This window comes from Pogona vitticeps, chromosome 3, assembly GCF_051106095.1.
Source record: "Pogona vitticeps strain Pit_001003342236 chromosome 3, PviZW2.1, whole genome shotgun sequence".
NCBI classification, from domain to species: Eukaryota; Metazoa; Chordata; class Lepidosauria; order Squamata; family Agamidae; genus Pogona; species Pogona vitticeps.
In genome coordinates this window covers 32,613,571-32,633,293 of record NC_135785.1, presented here as the reverse complement: position 1 = coordinate 32,633,293, position 19,723 = coordinate 32,613,571, and the positions used below count along the sequence as shown (strand labels likewise).

The 19,723-nt window shown below is 40.4% G+C and overlaps 1 protein-coding gene across 1 annotated transcript in view; it reads left to right on the top strand.

The window, feature by feature from the left end:
• Window positions 1-19,723, top strand: part of TRPC1 (transient receptor potential cation channel subfamily C member 1) — a 33,456-nt gene that overhangs the window by 4,151 nt on the left and 9,582 nt on the right. The window contains exons 4-9 of the mRNA XM_020801996.3: window positions 1,166-1,368; window positions 2,121-2,252; window positions 4,233-4,428; window positions 5,009-5,345; window positions 8,277-8,416; window positions 12,284-12,427. Coding sequence (XP_020657655.1) covers window positions 1,166-1,368; window positions 2,121-2,252; window positions 4,233-4,428; window positions 5,009-5,345; window positions 8,277-8,416; window positions 12,284-12,427 — 1,152 coding nt within the window. The remainder of the gene's footprint in view (window positions 1-1,165; window positions 1,369-2,120; window positions 2,253-4,232; window positions 4,429-5,008; window positions 5,346-8,276; window positions 8,417-12,283; window positions 12,428-19,723) is intronic.

The following is a 19,723-nucleotide window of genomic DNA, read 5'->3' as shown; positions in this document are numbered from 1 at the left end:
GTGCATTAGGGCTCAGTCTACTCAGTGATGGTTATGGCATATATATAGGGCACCTGTGGAGCCCATGAGCTGCTCAAGTGTTGTTGATATGTCCAGCTGCCCAAAGACCTCTTCTTTTCCCAGCAATCAGAACTTGCAAATATGTTGTTCTTATGCTGCTGCAATCTTGATCGCTTCTAGTTCTTCTCCCCTACAAGCAGTCTCAATGCAGCCAAGACTGATGTTGCTAAGCATCTCAGACTAGCTTTGATTCCAATGTTAGTAGCTGTGAGAAAACAAGGATCTGTTAAAGGATCATTGGGGGAGCAGGCTTTAATTTTTTCACCTCCCAGGGTTTCTGCTGTAGAGTTCAGATGCCACTGTTTCTCTGCTGCTGAAACAACAGTAGAGAAACATGAGTTTAATTGGTTGCTGGGGGAGAGGTTTTCAAATGCTTTTCCAGTATATCCCCTGATGTTAGCAAGTAGTGGGAGAGATTTAGACCTCCATATGCCTACACAATGAGAGGGAAGACCATACATGTTTGTGTCTCTGTGTGTGTCTGCATGTATTTATGCATGCATGCATATTGAGCTCCTAGCCCACTACATGGCACCACATGTGACTCTAGGGGGAAAAGTTTGCTCAGTCCTGTCTTATGGTAGGGGTGCTTATTGAAAGCCCTATAGACTTTTAAAAAATTGAATGAAGGCAACTGTTCAATTATTGTTTGAATCTTTTTATTCAAACTAAAAGCACAAAGGAAGGTCTATCATGTAAAAGTCCTCCTACTGCCACAGGCTAACTATCATGTGTCCATTCACACTGGTTGCAAGATCAGTCCTGCAAATGGTCATGCATCAGCAAGCTTGCTGGAGTAGGGGAGGGCTTATTCTGTTGCTCTTCCACTCTGCATTTAGGCAATAAGATGTTGTCCATAATGTTTAAATGGTCTTCACTTTGGTTTCTCAACAGTCTTTTCAAGAGATGCCTCTATTAAATTGTGTTGTGGAGAAAACAACATGTTCAGTTATATTAATTTATGTGTTTTTGAATGTAAAAAGAACAAAACTTCGAGAAATACATTATTTATGGATTCAGGATAATGATCTAGATTTTGAAATCTGAGCTAATAATCTTTTATTTATTGTTATTTTATTTTCTGCAACTTCTCTCTTCATTGCAGAAATTAATGGAACGTATTCAGAATCCAGAATATTCAACAACCATGGATGTGGCCCCTGTAATTTTGGCTGCACATCGAAACAACTATGAAATCCTTACTATGCTGTTAAAACAAGACGTGTCACTACCCAAACCTCATGCTGTGGGCTGTGAATGCACATTATGTACAGCAAAGAACAAGAAAGATAGTTTGCGGCACTCCAGGTTACAGCAACTATTCTTTATTCATGCATACAGTTTTCCCTTATTTTTCCATAGCACTTCCAAAGAACTTAGTTTAGGTTTTTGAACATAGAAAGCTGATACTTTTTTCCCTTTCAGCTCATTATTAATTTGTTAACATACGGTGTATGTGGGCTGCTGGGTTTGTAAAAATGTTTTTGGAGAAAAATTGTTGACAAAAAATGTCTAGATATAAGTGATGAATTCCTATGTTGAAGCAACATTCATATAATATAATAAATATTGAAAAGTATGTCTATTGAATTGAGACTAAGCTTATACCATTTTCTTAGTAATTTAGATCACCACATTATTTGAGCATATGAAATTCAGCAGGTTTTCCTATCATACTGTTTCATTAATTTACATCTATGAACTGGATAAATAGCTCAGAGTATTTGGCTCTGGAGCAAGAGGTTGGGAGTTTGTTTCCTAACTGTCACTCCTGGGAGAACAGCCAGCTTGTGTAGTAATGGACAAACTGCACAGTCCCAGTGCGCTTCCAGAAGAAGGGAATGGTAAACCACTTCTGAGTACTTTCTATGTAGAAAACTCTGAAATAGAGTTGTCATAAGTCAGAATCAACTTGACAGCATGGGACTGTAATTTAAGAGGAAGAGCATAAGGTACTCAATTGTCTTGGTGGACATGGTGTTTAATATATATATGTATACCACACCTCTAGTGCTAAGCAGACTGCAAGTAAACTGTGTTGTTCAACTTTTTAATCACAGATTCCGACTTGACATCTACCGATGTTTGGCTAGTCCTGCCTTAATAATGTTAACAGAAGAAGATCCAATTCTGAGAGCCTTTGAGCTAAGTGCAGATTTAAGAGAACTTAGTCTTGTAGAGGTTGAATTCAGGTATGAATAAAGACTCACCTTGTATTACTCTTCCATTTGCAGTATTGTGTTTCTAAGTACTGTGTAACTGGTTTTGTTTACATAACAAGTGGGTCAACAAAATCAAAACTATAAACTGTAAATTACATGAAAACATTTACAGTGCTGTCTTAATACATCTTGAATGCACTTCCACTGTTTGATAGACCCTACTCCTTAAGTAATGTGTTTGCATTGGCAACTTCAGTCTGTAAGTAATAAAATGTCATATTATTAATGAATGAGAACCAATTGTAAATATTTGCTGAAGGCCAACTGTTTTAAGTCAAGCGCATGGAACTGATTTGGAGAGCACTTCAATTACTTTAGAGATTCACAGCAGCTATATCAACTGTGGCATAATCTGCAATTGAACATCTTCAGTTTTTAAGGAACTGCTGTGCTGCTTTTGTTTCAAATGCAGTAGCTTCCCTGTAGTAAATTAATACTGCACTGTACCCACAGTATTTGTGGTTTAGTCCCTGCTGCATGGCAATAACTTTAGTGGGAGGAGAACTACCAGACTCTGTTTTGAGAAGTTTCAGTCCTATTAAATAATGTAAAAGCAATTGTATCAAATTTTGAGAAAGGACAGCATGCTAGTTGCTTCCCACCCTTGTTACTGGTCCTGTTGCCCTCCTGTCAGTGGATGGTCTAAAGCAGAAATCTTCACTGTTCATAAAGACTTTCCATGAGAGTTGGAACCCTTAGTTTCCAAAGACAGCAAACTTGTCTCATGAATAGTGGAATCTTTACACTTCAGATGTGTCGCCATCCATGCATAGGCAGGAACTGGAAGCAATGATGGGGGATAGATCCAGTATGCTTTCCCTCATAGGTTGATACAATATGTTCTTAAACAACTGAATAGGATTTTAGTTACTGAATGATCTTATCCTTATATGTAAACAAAGAGCCACAAACTAGTGCACTAGCTGTGCCCATTTCTTGAAAAGTCTGATCTGGCCATGATAACACATGCCCTAGTTGCATCTCGGTTAGATATACTGTAATGCACTCTATGTAGGGCTGCATTTGGAAAGTGTTTGGAAACTCCAATGGGTCCCAAATGCTACAGCCAGATTACTAACTGGGGCTGGTAACAGAGAACATATAGTGCACCCATTACAGCAGCTCCATTGATTGCTGATCCATTTCTGGGAAACAATTCAAAGTGCTGGTTTTAACCTATAGGTCAAAGCTATCTAAAAGACTGCATCTTCCTCTATGAACCTGCCTGGACATTAAGATCATCAGAGTAGGCTTTTCTTGGTCCTGCTACCCTTACAGGCATGCTTCATTGGGACACAGGAGAGAGTCTTCTCTGTCACTGCTCCCGCAATTCTCTCCCATGGGAAGCTAGGCTGGCCCCATCTTTGCTGTCCTTCTGCAAGAATGCAAAGACCTTCCTCTTCAGATAGGTTTTTCCTTAGTGATTGGTAGCCCGAGGTTTTTTTTTTAAATGGATTGTTGTGCTCTGTTGTTTTTAAACTTTTTGTAGTATTACTTTTATTTACTGTTTTTAATAAACTGTAATCCTTGCTTAATTCCTTTTTAAATACTGTATTTGTATACTTACTGTTTTTAGCTTTTAAATATTGTCTTTTAATTGTGGTAAGCAGCCTTGGATCCTTTTAAAGAAAAAAAGCAGAGTAAAAATATTCTTTTTAAAATACAGATATTTATTTCATTTGTCTATCTTTTCTTTAAAAAGACAATTCTGCAGTGAAAAAAGCGTGTAGTATGCATCATAAAAGAAATGCAGAGACTACACAAAGAATTCATTTAAATTATATGATATCTTTAAACTTTTGTTGGTGATTTAATTAATTCATTTAAATTGCTTTTATTTTAACTTAATCAAGTCCATTATTTGGTTTAGGTTCAGGAAGGACCATTGTTCTTTTAAGCTAATTTTAGCACCAAAAGTAATTAATATCCATTACCTTCTGTATTTCTTAGAAACGATTATGAAGAGCTAGCCCAGCAGTGTAAAACCTTTGCTAAAGATTTGCTTGCACAGGCACGGAATTCTCGGGAGCTTGAAGTTATATTGAATCATACAGCAAGTGATGAGCATGTGGATAAACGTGGACTGTTAGAAGAGAGAATGAATTTGAGTCGCCTAAAGCTTGCTATTAAGTATAATCAAAAGGAGGTATTTATTGTTGTTGTTATTATAGTACTTAACCAAAATGTACAGAGGAAGTCAACCAGTTTTGCACAGTTGCCTGCTTAGTTACACTGCACCATATTTCTGTTGGCTGATAATATGCAATGGTACTACAGCTCTTATTCCTAAATTGCATCAGTTGACTGGTGCTCAAAATATTGTGCAATATTTAATGTTTAAAATTTAAAACATTAACATTTAAAATAATGTTTTTACCTTACGAGGACGCGGCAAAATTCTGACATCCGAGATATGTTTGAAAAGATTGCTAGTCATCTGAATGGAAAATCTGCTCCTCTCTTGTTGCTGTGTGCCCCGTGTGATACTGTTCAGATAATTTGGCATAGCATAGTTATGGGTAGAATTATTTTAAGGTTTGCTTAACTGTCTGTAGTTAATAGCGCCATTGCTGAGAGGTAATATGAAATGTTAATTATTGAACTCCTACTGCAATGTACTTATTTTTGCCTGTATTCTTACTAGAATGAACAAAGCTTGAATATTGAGTATATTGGCTATTGTAGAGAGTGTCTATTCATATTTAAAAAACCTTTTCCTTTTGCAGTTTGTTTCTCAGTCTAATTGCCAGCAATTTCTCAATACTGTCTGGTTTGGACAGATGGCTGGTTACCGTCGCAAGCACACATTTAAGAAGATTTTGACAGTCTTGACTGTTGGCATCTTTTGGCCACTGCTCTCTGTTTGTTATTTACTAGCGCCAAAATCTCGAATAGGTCGAATAATTCATACTCCTTTTATGAAGTTTATTATTCATGGAGCTTCATATTTCACATTTCTACTGTTACTTAACTTATACTCAGTTGTGTACAATGAAGATAAAAAAAACACAATGGGACCAGCATTGGAAAGAATAGACTACCTTCTTATCCTTTGGCTTATCGGTAAGTATAACATGGATGCAAAATAAATTCTCATCTTCAGTAATGTTATGTGATTAGAAAGCAAAACATTGCCATTAAACGTGAACATCTCTATAATCTTAATTTGGCATATTGTTTTTAATGTGGATGATATTTTGTTATTTTTTAAACAAACCATGCACAGTTTCAAAGTATTTTTCTAGTGATTATATAATCTGGGCCACTTTGACATTAAGCCTGCATATATTTTAGAATCACTATATTAGTCGAGGCATTGATTTTCAATTAAATAAAAAGGTGTGCTCTAAGTGCAATGTAAATATTTAATTAAATAATACCAATTAGAAAATGGTTTTGCTTTGAAAAGCCCTTTATATGAACTGAAAAGGTCTAATTTCTGTATTGATATACTGAGAAAGTGACCAATGTATGATTCACAATCAGTTGAGATGTGATGTGAGCACCCATAATTATTTGCTTGTTTGATATTATTCCATATATAAAAGTGTATTATGGTGAAACAGAGCTTCTACAGCAAAAGTGTATGGGTAACAGAGAGGAGATCCCAACTTTTTCTTAGCTTCTCCCTTGTTCTATTGTGGTAGGAACTTTCTCACTCCCCAGCTATGCTATTGGAAATGAGCCAGACTGTGAAGAAAGGTGCCTGAAGTAATAAAAATAAAGCAGAAGGTGGTAAAGCAGAAGAAATAACTGTGTGTCCCACTACAATGCTATGTATTTGTGACATGGACTACGTCACAGTATTAGTGCTGTCTCCCCCTGGTGATTTGAAAGAACAGTTAGTGATATGCTGGCTGGGGGATTCTTGTAGCTTGAAGTATAACTTTTACATGCTTCATTGTTAGATGAGGAGAGAGATGGCAGAATGAATGGAGCCTGAGTACTGACATTAAGTATGCACAGTTCAGTTTCTATAAGAATGCCAACCATCTTTCAGAAACAGTTGTAGATTATTTGGAGCAGTGACAATACCAGCAGAGGGAGCACTGGCTACAACTTTTCAGCATTTTTCTCTTTAAAATACATGCACTAACCCTTGCTTGTATTTTCTGGATATAAATTAAACAACCATTCTTATGTTTTTGTTTTGCTACAAATGCTTAAATTAATTCTAGGGAAGGCCTAATCTTTAAATGGTAATAACATGATATTCAAGATTTTCTTAGTTGCTTGAACTTTGGTATATTGCTACTACAGACAGAGGACCTGTAAGTTTTTGTGTTGCATGTTTGGAAATATTTAAATCTATTAATACCTTCAAAGATAAAATGGTTCTAGCGAGTGATGGCAAATATGTATGACAGAACCTTCATTAGAAAAAAGTAGAGACATCTAGGGTCTTTCTCTATGACTTGACAGAAAAACTGGAATATGATTAGGTAGTAAGGGACAAACAAATCACATAACTTTACTTCTTGTGAATTCATGGCTTGATCCAAAGACTGTTGCACTAGCAAACAAATGCTTTGTCATTATGGTCTCGGTGATAACAACACATGGGTTCTGCACATGCGCATTCCAAATTAGAATAAATTTTGACAGGAGCACCGCCTCCAAAAGTCAAAGGTATGGCTCATATCTGTCTGCTAAACACTTTATCATTCGCCGCAGAAGCTGCAATGTGTGGAACATTGTGCTTCTGTGGAAATTTCCTCAGTTTTCATAGGATTGCTAAGCTAATTGCTTGCATATCCAGAAGGTAAAGGACAACATTAACAGGGGAAAAACCTTTTCCCTGTTAATTTTTCCCTTTTCCTTCTGGATATTACAAGGGTGCTTCCTCTCTAAATGGACTACATTATGCCTTTCCAAAAATAACACAGACTTTCCAATAAACGAAACTTAATTAAAGATGTTTTCAAATGAGAAAGTTAGTGAGCTTCTATTGACATCAGCTATCACCTAGCCAAGCCGTTTGCACCAGCAGAATATAGACACACTTTTCCAGGACACTGGCCATTTCCATTGGCTATACTAGGGGAGCCCCTCATTTTGAGTTTTGCTGGTCAATGATGCAGTCCCAGATGTCAGTGAATACTCAATATAGGCTATATGGAAGAGCCAGGCAGATAAGGTCTGCAGTTGGATTGGGCTGTCTTCATTCCAGGAGTTGCATTAATGTACCTACAATAACAAAAGTCACTCACCTACCCATATGTGTGCTGGATGACGTGTCTAGTAGTTTCTCCCTTCATTGGTGTCGCCCAAATAAAACCTGAGTAAGTAATTAATAATATGCTCTCTACAGCAGAATCATTTCCCTACATATGTGGAAGTGGCAGAAACTACAAAGGAGACGCATAGGTTGTTTAGGTCACCTGTGTAAAAACACAAATAATGCCCTTTAAATCTGAGCAGTTTGGTGGGGGTGGTGTGGACATTCCTAATTATATAAGATTTGTGAGTGAGAGAAATCATCATATTCCCATTCAGTGCTGAGCTGCTTGAAAGAAGGCAGGGTTCCTGGAATTAGGTGTCATTGGAAATGTGAATATCCTTTTATCAGGTCTGTGGCCGTAATAACATGTTGTTACTGTTGTCAAAATGTTATTGAATATCCTTATTTATGAACTGCACTTCTGTGCTGTCTTTCTCCTAGAAATATGTATGCATGTGTTAAAATGGTTTTATAAACTGCTTTTGAAAGCTTCTTCAGTTTCAGAAGTGGTTTTTATGTGGCCTGAAGAGCTGCTGTTTCAGGTCAAGTTCCATAGAGCATGTTGAACTTCTTGCACTGTTCACTGAAGTCCCAACCATATGTTTAGACCTAACCTAGTCCTGTTTTACAGTAGACATAATTAAATTCTTCTCCTCCTTATATGCTCCTCAGAGGAGAAAAGAAATGCCTTCTTGTTACGTATTTAAAAGATGAAGTCAGTGTCAAACAAGTCTATTATATCCCATTGACTAAATTCTCTTTCTCACTCTCAGGAATGGTATGGTCAGATGTGAAAAGACTTTGGTATGATGGCTTAGAGGACTTCTTAGAAGAATCCCGAAATCAACTTAGTTTTGTCATGAATTCACTTTATTTGGCAACTTTTGCTCTCAAGGTGGTTGCTCATAATAAGGTAAACAATTATATATATTGTAGACCCCAGACTAATGTTGCTCCTCCTCCAAACAAATACACAACAAAAGTTGGGAGTCATTCAGGAGCACTAATTCTTAGAACATTATGATATATTTGGATTTCACTGTATTTTTGTAGGGTTTTGGTGTGTTACTGAAATGATCTTTCAAGCAAATATACTTCATGCACTTTTACTTGCTTACTGAAAACAGGATGTTAACTGACATTAACTCTACTGCTCAGCAGGTTAACTTATTTCCTTATCTGAATTAAGGCATGTATTGTTCATCTATTTAAGCCATGAATATTATGTGGATCTAACAAGTCAAGCAAAAAATATTCTTCAAGCTTAACACATGCCTTAATTCAAGATGTAAAGCAGGCCTCAGCAATTTGTGTGTGTCTGATAGTTCCTTTTAAAAAAAGGAAAGAAAAAAAGAATAGTCTTTGTAAATGGATGAGTCATAGGTTATATCTATATACAGTACAGTAGTTCATACTGGCTGTAATAGTCACTTACAGTTTTGCTGCAAGTTTAACATATGCAATTATCCTCCAGAAGATAATGCTGTGATGGTATAGTCTTAAAAACTGCATACACTATCATTTAGAAGGTGCATATCTTCAATCATTAAATAAAAGACATCAATATTAGCAATGTAGATGAGGGGAATTGCAGCTAAAAGTCAGCTGGTGATCAGATTTGAGCTCCGTACCCTGCAGTCCTGGTTCATGCATGTGCTACAGATCCATTAAATCAATCCTTTGCAATTTGTATATGAAACCATAATGAATACTAAATGAAGCAGATAATTTACACTTACCCCATTTTGTTCTTTTTATTTCCCAGTCACAATTGTTCATCCAGCCCTACCACTAATATACAGGCCATTTCAAATAATTCTATATATTTTCCATTTGTACCCATCAAAACTGAGACTCCCTCTCAGAAAAACTGTACAGCGCCTCTTCTCTCAATAACTTTGTAACTCAGTATTTTCTGGGGCTCTTAAATCATGGTTTTCATTCCCAAATACTAGTGAAGGCCAAATGGCACATTAGATAAAATGTGTTTTCACATTTGTTTGATCCTTCAGGCAGCTATGGTGATTTCCAGTTGGGTTCAGCAATGTTGCCCTGCTGTATGGGTTTATACCATTCCTCTGTGCCATATACATAGCTTAAAAACTGCAAGAAAGCAGTTTCCTCTTCTGAAGTGGCTATTTACCCTAAAAAGTAATTTGCCTTTGGCGCAAAATCATCTTTCTTTCTGGGGTTTTCTAGTGATGATCTAGTCAGAACTGGTTTACAAGTCCTCCCTTCTGGTAGTGCTCCGAGACCATGCAGCATGGCTGAGACTTTACAGGCTGGTTGTTCTCCTAGGAGGCACAGCGTCCTAGGAGAAATCCTGCCTCTGCTGCCAGTTGCTCTGACCCACCGAGATATACAGCCAACAGAGGTATTAATAAATAGGCTTATGTAAATCCTGACAAAATAGCTCCTCCTCCTTCAGTTAAAGCTATAGCCAGCCCAAATTCCATTTTGAAGAGAAAGAAATGGATTGTAGAAGACGTCAGTATGACAGTTACTTGATCATTGATATATTACTTTACATCATGCATTCCTAGGTCTTCTCTGGACAACTGGAAAATATTCCTGTCACCTTTCTGAGTAGTGACATTTCCTTTGCTATTTTATATTACCTCTATTATGTTATGTCTTGTGCATCTATTCATTTGCCGCCCAGAGTAGTAGCTGTAGTGGAATGCAAAAAGGTGACATCATTCCTGCCTGTCCATCACAGCAGCTAAGGGGGAGGAGTTAAGGATAGAGCAGGGGGGGCGGAACTAGAGTGGCAGTTAGGGAGTTGAAGGGACAGTTAGACAGTTGGAGTTAGAAGGGGAGAGAGATAGGAAGAGTCAGGAACAGAAGATGAAGGGAGAGTGTTAGTGTTTAGGAATAGATATAAGGGGGTTAGGAGAGGAAATTGAAAAGTTTAAAACACATTGAACAAGCAGGAATGAATGTATAAACACTACCTGAGGGATATTGATTTTAAGCATACAACAATTAAAATATAATAAAATAAAAGTGATTGACTACATGATCTAATAATACTTTAACACCTGAAACAGTTATATTATGATTTTCCTTTTGATTTGTTCTATAATAAAATAATACTTAATTTAAAAGACATAAGACATAAGACATAAGAAATTTATTTGTCATTGCACTCACAAGTGGGTGCAACGAAATGAGGTGCTCTTCCCCAAGGTAAAACTGGACAACACTACAAAAAAAAGTTAAAATATACACAACTTTCACCATCCAAATATAGATACCCTGTTTTCTCTCAGCAATTAAAATTCCACCAAAAACCTATGGCCCCGCATTTAAACTCAATACTGCACTTGGGTAAAAACTGTTCTTGAATCTGCTTGTCCTTGCTTTCAATACCCTGAATCTCCTTCCTGATGGTAATAGTTTAAAGAGCTGATATCCCGGATGAGAGGAGTCTTTCAGTATGTTAGATATCTTCCTCTTACATCTGTTCTTATACAATTTTTCCAAAGAGAGGAGTGAACAGCCAGTGATGTTTTGGGCCGACTTAATCACCCTTTGAATTGCCTTTTTCTCTGCCACTGTGCAGCTTGTGAACCATACACAGAGACAGTAGGATAATATGCTCTCAATCGAACTCCGATAGAAGGTGATTAACAAACTCTCAGTCAATTGTTGCTTTCTAAGAATCCTTAGAAAATACAACCGTTGTTGTGCCTTCCTGATTAACGCAGCGGTGTTTGCACTCCAAGTCAGGTCATTTGTTATGATAGTCCCAAGAAACTTACATTCAACCACCTGTTCCACACAAACTCCATCTATATACAGTGGCTGAATGTCTGCTCTTTTTTTCCTATAGTCCACTATGAATTCCTTGGTTTTTTGGATGTTAAATAAAAGATTGTTTTTTTTTTTGCACCAGCGGGATAGCTGTAATACCTCGTCCCGATACGCAGACTCATCATCCCCAGAGATAAGTCCTACTAGTATAGTATCGTCTGCAAAAAAAACCCTGCTTCCTAAGTTATATGACCCTTTGGGGTGGCAGCTCCTGAGTGGGACATGAATTGGTATTAGGAGAATAACTGGTGGCAGCGAAAAGGGCGTGTATACCTTTGTGAGACCCAAGGAAATAGGGGCCACAAAGGGTTGACCGCCACAGTAGCCTTTGCTATTTGTTGGGTGATATAAAAATACAAATAAATAAGTTTAATAGTAATGACAAACCATGGTTTGTTCATGAGGACAAACAACATGAAGTCTCAATGTTCTGTGCGCCCTTTTTGCCTTGTCCTCTCCTTTTCACATGAGAGAGTCACATTAAGGTCAGAAACAAATATTGCAAGGAATGTATATTCCTTATTATTAGCCCATTTCCCCACCCACAAGAGAAATACATGCCTCAACAAGAATATGCAAATTCAGCTTTTGTTAATTTCCTAGTGGCCAATCACAGATATCACACGCTACGACAGATGTTTTTCTCCTCTTCTAAAAACATGTTAAATGTAAAAACACCTCTTCTTAACATGTTAATGTGTAGTTTGGTGCATTTCAGCTGAACAGCAAAATACAGTAAGCTATCCCCATTGAAAACAGATGCTTCCAGTCTTTGCACCTAATACATCGCAGTGCTCAAAGAAAAAAAGAGGGGTGTGTGCCAAGGCTTGCAATTGTTCATTTGTATTTGGAAGTTAATATAAATTGTTCACTCAATGTGTCATTGATTCATGAAATCTACTGGGGACTTGTTACCAGTGATTGCTACAATGAAAGTAACCTCTACTTCTTCGTGAAACTCTAGTTCCATGATTTTGCTGAGAGGAAGGATTGGGACGCCTTCCATCCAACACTGGTGGCAGAAGGTCTCTTTGCTTTCGCTAATGTTCTCAGTTATCTCCGACTTTTCTTCATGTATACTACCAGCTCTGTCCTAGGTCCACTTCAGGTAAGTTGTTTTATGAGCAAAAGGCCTCTATTTACTGTTTGAATCCTTTTTGTAGACATAATTGCTATATTTAGTTATACTCAGCTAAACCATTGACTATAATGACAAAGTTGTTCTCTGTGTGTCTGACTGTTGAGGTGACTAAGACATGGTGGTTCTTCTAAACTAGAAACTGTAGGAAGAAAACAATGATGAAATTGTCCATGGCTCACAAAAGGGTGTAGCTTATATAAAAGTACTTGACTTTCAGACCTGCTTGAGAGAAATTCTTTAGCAGTATACCTTTTAAAAATATAACCAGATATTATGAAGAGAATTCAAGGGCATCATTTCAAATAATACAAATGTAGGAGCAGGTGATACTTTTAATCAACCGTTAAGAATATAAAACAAACAAAAACAAACGAACAGCGAGTTTTCAATTATAAATCATCATCTTCAAGGCTGTGCATCAAGTTCTTATGGTTGGTTCCAAATTTATGTGCTGTTATTAATGTCCCAAATTCACATACAGGTGTTTTACGCACACCTTGGTTTACGTAATTTTCAGTTTACGAACCAAAATCCGTAAGAAATAATGTCTTAGTTTATGTTTTTTACGGGGTTTTTTTTCGCTGTATGAAAAGGACGCATTGCGCCTGGAGGTTTCTAGTGCCGCCCCTGTTGCTACAGCAATCCACATTCCAGTTTACATAAGTTCTGCATTACGTAGCGTCCCAGATGACAGATTAATTTCGTAAACCGAGGTATGCCTGTAGTTGATGGTGTAGAGGACAGGTTAGTCAGTGTATGAAAAGTGGCAATTTGGGGGAATAATACAGAATAGTGTACATCCATCTGTTTGATATGCCCCAAAGATCAAGACAGATGTTGTGCTGTAAACAAACTAGGAACTGTCTTTCTTTCCTCCTTACCTGAAGAATGGGCTATGGAGAAAAAAGATTTTGCCTTTTAAAAAAATGGTAAGGAGGTGCTTTAGTTGCTATCTGTACTGTACTCAGTCTATCTTATATTACAGCTTTTAATCGTATTTTCTCTTGCAGAGTAGAAACCCCAGCAGTAGATTAAAAAACTAAAGATGTGGGTTGGGGGGTGTGACAAACCCAGACCTACTGGGATCTATCACACAGTTACTAAGCTGCCACCAACCATTCCCTATAATAAGTCACACAGACCAGGGATGGATTTTTAAACAATAAAAGAATAAGGTTTATTTTAAATACAAACAGGGTAAATAAAACAATCAGGTGAATAAAATAAAGTAACGTGGCTTATTCTCACACACACAAGCATACAGTTTGGTTCACCTAGAACCTTTAACTTAAAGCACAGACCGTGAACCCATCAGTTCTGGCTAACCAACAGACCCCTGAACCTTTCAGGCTGGTACTCTGACACACAGTAGTACCCTGTCAGACACCCAGACTCCCACAACAGCTTCTTCTTCCCCAGCTGCTGCTTCGTCCCAACCCAGTGTCTCACAGTCTGTCTCAGCATCTCCCTTCACCACACAGGCATCACATATTTATACAGTACAGCCCCTCCTCCTGATGTCCCGCCTTCCACTCCCCATAGGATGGAACTTTCCCTCCAAACCCATGACAGACAGGTAACATCAGTGCTGTTATGTAACACCTCCCCTCTTTATAAGTTGTTTTGTAGGGGGAAAGCTAAAAGTGCTTTTCACCAAAAAACAACCTGCATAAAATACACAACAACATTTATACATACCATATAATACTTACATATACTTACACTCCAAGTTAACCATAGCAAATATGCATTTAAACATTTTACCATATACAGTACATCAATTTACCTTTATTAATACCAACCAAATTCAAAACCAGGTACATTTTAACTTTTTGTTTTCATTATATACATATAGTCCATGTTCTTTCGCCGTCTTCAGTCTTCAGGTCTTCTTGATAAGGCGTCAGCAACACAGTTCACTGACCCTCTGACCACCTTCACTTCAAAGTCATAGTCCTGTAAGTTTAAAGCCCACCTCATAAGTTTGCTATTGTGGGTTTTCATTGTCTTTAACCATTGCAATGGTGAATGGTCAGTACACAGAATAAAATGTCTTCCCCAGATGTAAGGCTTGGCCTTCTGGATCGCGTAGACTATGGCCAAACACTCCTTCTCCACGGTTGCCAAATGTCTCTCACCTTTTTGAAGTTTCCTACTCAGGTAGGACACTGGATGCTGGTCACCATTCTCATCCTCCTGGCACAGAACTGCTCCTACCCCGCTGTTAGACGCGTCGGTGTAGATGATGAACTCCCGGTCGAAGTCTGGAGCACGCAGGACAGGATAGTTGATTAACGCCTCCTTCAACCTCTGGAACGCCGCCTCACAGTCGCTGGTCCACGGGATGCGGTCATCAGCCTTCTTCCTCGTCAGATCGGTCAGCGGAGCCGCAATCTCGCTAAACCTCGGGATGAACTTTCTGTAGTAGCCCACCAACCCAAGAAATGATTTGACTTTTTTCTTGGTGGTGGGTCTAGGCCAATCACGAACAGCTTCTATTTTGGCCTCCAGGGGTTTTATCATTCCTCCCCCTACCATGTGACCCAAGTATTTTATTTCTGGGCTACCCAGCTGACACTTGCTGGCCTTTACTGTTAGCCCTGCTGCACTTAACCTCTGCAGCACTAACTCCAGGTGTATCAGGTGATCTTCCCAGGTATTACTGAAGATCCCTATGTCGTCAATGTAGGCCACTGTAAAGTCACTGAGCCCTGCCAAGGTCTGGTCCATCAGCCTTTGGAATGTGGCTGGTGCATTTCTGAGACCAAAGCTCAGGACTCGAAACTCATAGAGACCAAAAGGGCTGCAAAAGGCAGTCTTTTCTTGATCCCTGGGATCAATTCTTAATTGCCAATATCCCTTTACCAGGTCCAATGATGAGATGAACCGACAACCCCCTATGGTTTCAATCAGGTTGTCTAGCCTGGGCATTGGGTAGGCATCAGGAGTGGTTACACGGTTTAACTTCCTGTAATCAACACAAAACCTAATGCTCCCATCAGGCTTGTCCACAAGGACTATTGGAGAGGACCAAGGGCTAGAAGAGGGGACGATTATGTTCTCCCTCAGCATTTCGTCCAGCTCCTTCCGCACCTTGTCCCTATAGGGTCCCGTTACTCGGTATGGGGATACTGCCTGCGGGGGTGCATCCCCTGTGTGGATCCGATGCATCACTCCCTTCACTATCCCCGGCTTGTTGGAAAATACCTGTTGATATTTATTAAGCAGCATTTTTAATTCTTGCTGCTGGTCTTGGGTGAGTGCAGGACTGATCTTTACCTCCTCTGGGTTGTATTTTACTTCCCCTCTACCCTCCCAGAAGGGTAATTCAGCTTCCTCACTCTCAGCTGCTTTTATCGCGAATAAAACCCTCTGTTCCCCTCTGTAGTAGGGTTTTAGGGCATTCACGTGAACCACCCTCCTTGCTTGGTTCTCCTCTTGCTCTATTAGGTAGTTCAGGTCTGACATCTTGGAAATGACCCTATATGGTCCTGCCCATTTGAGCTGCAGCTTATTCTCTCTGCAGGGCCTAAGCCAAAGCACCTCCTCCCCTGGGTCAAAGTGCCTCTCTCTAGCTTTGCGGTCATACCATGTTTTCTGTTTGACCTTCTGCGCTTGCAGGTTTTCTGCTGCCAGCTCTAGATTTCGCTTTAGGTCATTCATCAAGGTGTCTATGTAAGTCACAACGTCTTGTGGGTCATCCTGGGTGATCTGCTCCCAATTTTGTTTTATCAAATCAAGGGGCCCTTTCACCCTTCTCCCAAATAAAAGTTCGAATGGACTGAACCCGGTACTGGCTTGTGGCACTGATCGATAAGCAAACAAAAGGGATTGCAGCTTCTGGTCCCAATTGTTTGGATTCTCTGCCAAGTAAGCCCTAATCATGCGCATTAGAGTCCCATTGAACTTCTCAGTTAACCCATTACTTTCCGGATGATAAGCAGTGGTTTCCTTGTGCTTTATTCCACAGATTTGCCATAAGCGTTTCATGAGCTTTGACGTGAACGATGTGCCCAAATCTGTGATTATCTCTGAGGCAAATCCCATCCTGGACATGTACCCCACCAAAGCATCTGCCACTGTGTTAGTTTCAATATTAGTCAAGGGTATGGCTTCAGGATACCTTGTGGCATGGTCCACAATTGTTAGGATGAACCTGTTCCCCCTCTTTGTGGCCTTGGGCAAAGGTCCCACAATATCCACCCCTATGCATTTGAACGGAGTGTCAATCACAGGCAAAGGGCACAACTTTGCTTTGGTCCTGTCGCGGTTATTCCCCTGCCTTTGACACACATCACATTGTTTACAGAACTCCCTGATCTGCTTCCCTATGTCAGGCCAGTAGAAATTCTGTGTGATTCTCTGCTGTGTTTTGTTCACTCCTAAGTGCGCAGCAAACATGTCAGAGTGACCCCTGTGTAAGATCATGGGGCGATACTTTTCAGGTACCACCAGCTGACTTCTGATCCCATCTCCCCCTTTTGAGATATTCCTCAGGGTTTCTCTATATAAAATCCCCTTTTTCTCCAGAAATCTCACTGGGGTTTCAGGTGTTAGCTGGGCGTCAGTCACCTGTTCAAAACACTTTTGGAGAGTGGCGTCTGCCTGTTGCTCCTGTCCAAATCTGCTGTCTGTGGTTAAGGTTTCCACCACAGCTTCTGAACTCCCCTCTGCTTCCGTCTCTGGCTCATCATTACCCCCCTGAACTGTCCCTGTGGTGGCTTGTGAACGTGTAATCACTAGCACCCGTTTCACATGTTCAGCCAGGTCATTTCCCACGAGCACGGCTGCTGGCAGAGTCGATGAAATTGCTAGCCGCCAATCTCCCCTCCAGCCTTGAAAGTTGACAGGTACCTCTGCTACTGGCAGAGAGATTATCTGCCCCTCAATCCCTGCCACCTTCATGCTCTCATTTGGGATTATAAACTCCCTAGGGATGATATCTGGATGGCACAGGGTTACCTGGGAACAAGTGTCCCGCAGCCCCCTATACTGACGGTCAAGTATTCCTACGTCCACCCCTGCCGTCTCAAACAACTGAGAATCTGTTTTTATCAGCAAGCAGCGCTTTACCTCCACAAGAGGACCATTTTCCTCAGCCTGTTCAGCAGAGGTAGCTGTCCCAGACTGAGTAGTCATGGCAACAGGCTCCCTCTGTGACACTGAGCCTTGCTCTTTCTGGACACAGAACACAGCTTTTGGCTTGGTCCCACTAGAATTCTGAGGCACCATCCCTTTTAGCTGCTTCAATTTCTCACACTCTGAGATCAGATGACCCTTTCCCTGACAGAAATAGCATTTTCTAGTGTATTTGGATTCTCTCTCCTCTTGTTTCGGTTTTCCCTCCAAATTCTGAGGGCTTGGTTTCATGCCTGAGGGCTTCCCTTCACCATGGGCCCCTCCCCCTTGCTGGCTTTTCCCTGGTCCCTGAGAGTACTTGCTGTAGGTTTCTTTGGGTTTACCTACAGATTTCCCCTCACCCAAGGGCTTTCTTATTTGGGAGATAAAATCCGCGATCTCTGCGGCTGCTGCCACAGATTTCGGTTTCCTTTCCCTCACCTGGAATTTCAATTCCCCATGCAGGACTGAATAGAACTGTTCCAGGGCTATCAAGTCTTTAAGCTGTTCATAGGTCTCTGTTCCCTCCTGCGACAGCCATTTCTCAAGCAGCCTCACCAATTGGGCCCCCACTTGGGTAAAAGTCTGTTCTGGCTTCTTGGTGAGGGACCTGAACCTTTGTCTCAGCTGCTCTGCATTTATCCCATGTCTTGCGAACACCAGTTTTTTAAACTCTGCAAAATCTTTCATCCGTTCCTCAGGCATCTCGGCATAAACCTCAGCCAGGCTACCACTGATTAAAGAACGCATGATGGTCATCTTCTCAGTTTCCCTCACTGAGAAGTCCACAAACGCTCTTTCCACTAAGGAAAAGAACACCTCAGGACAATCTCCCTTGTGGTACACAGGGAATTTCTTCAGGTCAGCCTTAGACAGTTGGCCTCCCTCAGAATCCCTATTATTATTATTGTTCTGGTTCATCAGTTCCAGTTTTCTTAATTCAAACGCCATCTTCTCTCTCTCCATTCTTTCTTCTCTCTCCATTCTCTCTCTCTCTCGCTCTAATTCAAATGCCATTTTCTCTCTCTCTAATCTTTCCTCCATTTCCCTCACCCTCAGTTCATGCTGTTGGGCTAGGAGTATTTTTCTAAGTTCTGGGTTCTGCTCTCCTGTGCTGTCACCTTGCACTGAGCCAAATTCATCCTCAGAACCTTGGTCAATCTGGGGGTCTTTCACTTCACTCATGTCTGCCACTTGGCTTCGAGTCAAGGGCATAATCCCCCCTCAGAACAGGCTGCTTTAAAAAGTCAAGCCTCAAAATAAAACGACCACTTTTTTCCTTTTTGCCTCAGAACCAGCTCTCCCCAGAGATTGCTGCTGTTCTTCAGCACTAAATTTGCAACAGTATCGAGTCAGAGCCTACCCCCCTCTGCTGGGCCTCTCAGCTGGCAAGCTAGCTCGCTGTTGCTACGCAGTTTTGCCTCAGCGTTTTCCCGCCAAAACTAGGCTGCCTCAGAGCACCTTAATCTAAGTCTCCCCAGTTGGCACGTTCTTCTACTAGCGCACCTCCCCGTGAGGTACACCTAGAAGATTACCTACGCGCCTCAGACTGTCCCTGACTAGACCCCCCTTGCTCTGGGCACACCTGCCAAGGCTTTGCTGGACCGCTGGACAACTGGACCAGTCGTATCCCACACGCTGGACACCAATCAATGTGACAAACCCAGACCTACTGGGATCTATCACACAGTTACTAAGCTGCCACCAACCATTCCCTATAATAAGTCACACAGACCAGGGATGGATTTTTAAACAATAAAAGAATAAGGTTTATTTTAAATACAAACAGGGTAAATAAAACAATCAGGTGAATAAAATAAAGTAACGTGGCTTATTCTCACACACACAAGCATACAGTTTGGTTCACCTAGAACCTTTAACTTAAAGCACAGACCGTGAACCCATCAGTTCTGGCTAACCAACAGACCCCTGAACCTTTCAGGCTGGTACTCTGACACACAGTAGTACCCTGTCAGACACCCAGACTCCCACAACAGCTTCTTCTTCCCCAGCTGCTGCTTCGTCCCAACCCAGTGTCTCACAGTCTGTCTCAGCATCTCCCTTCACCACACAGGCATCACATATTTATACAGTACAGCCCCTCCTCCTGATGTCCCGCCTTCCACTCCCCATAGGATGGAACTT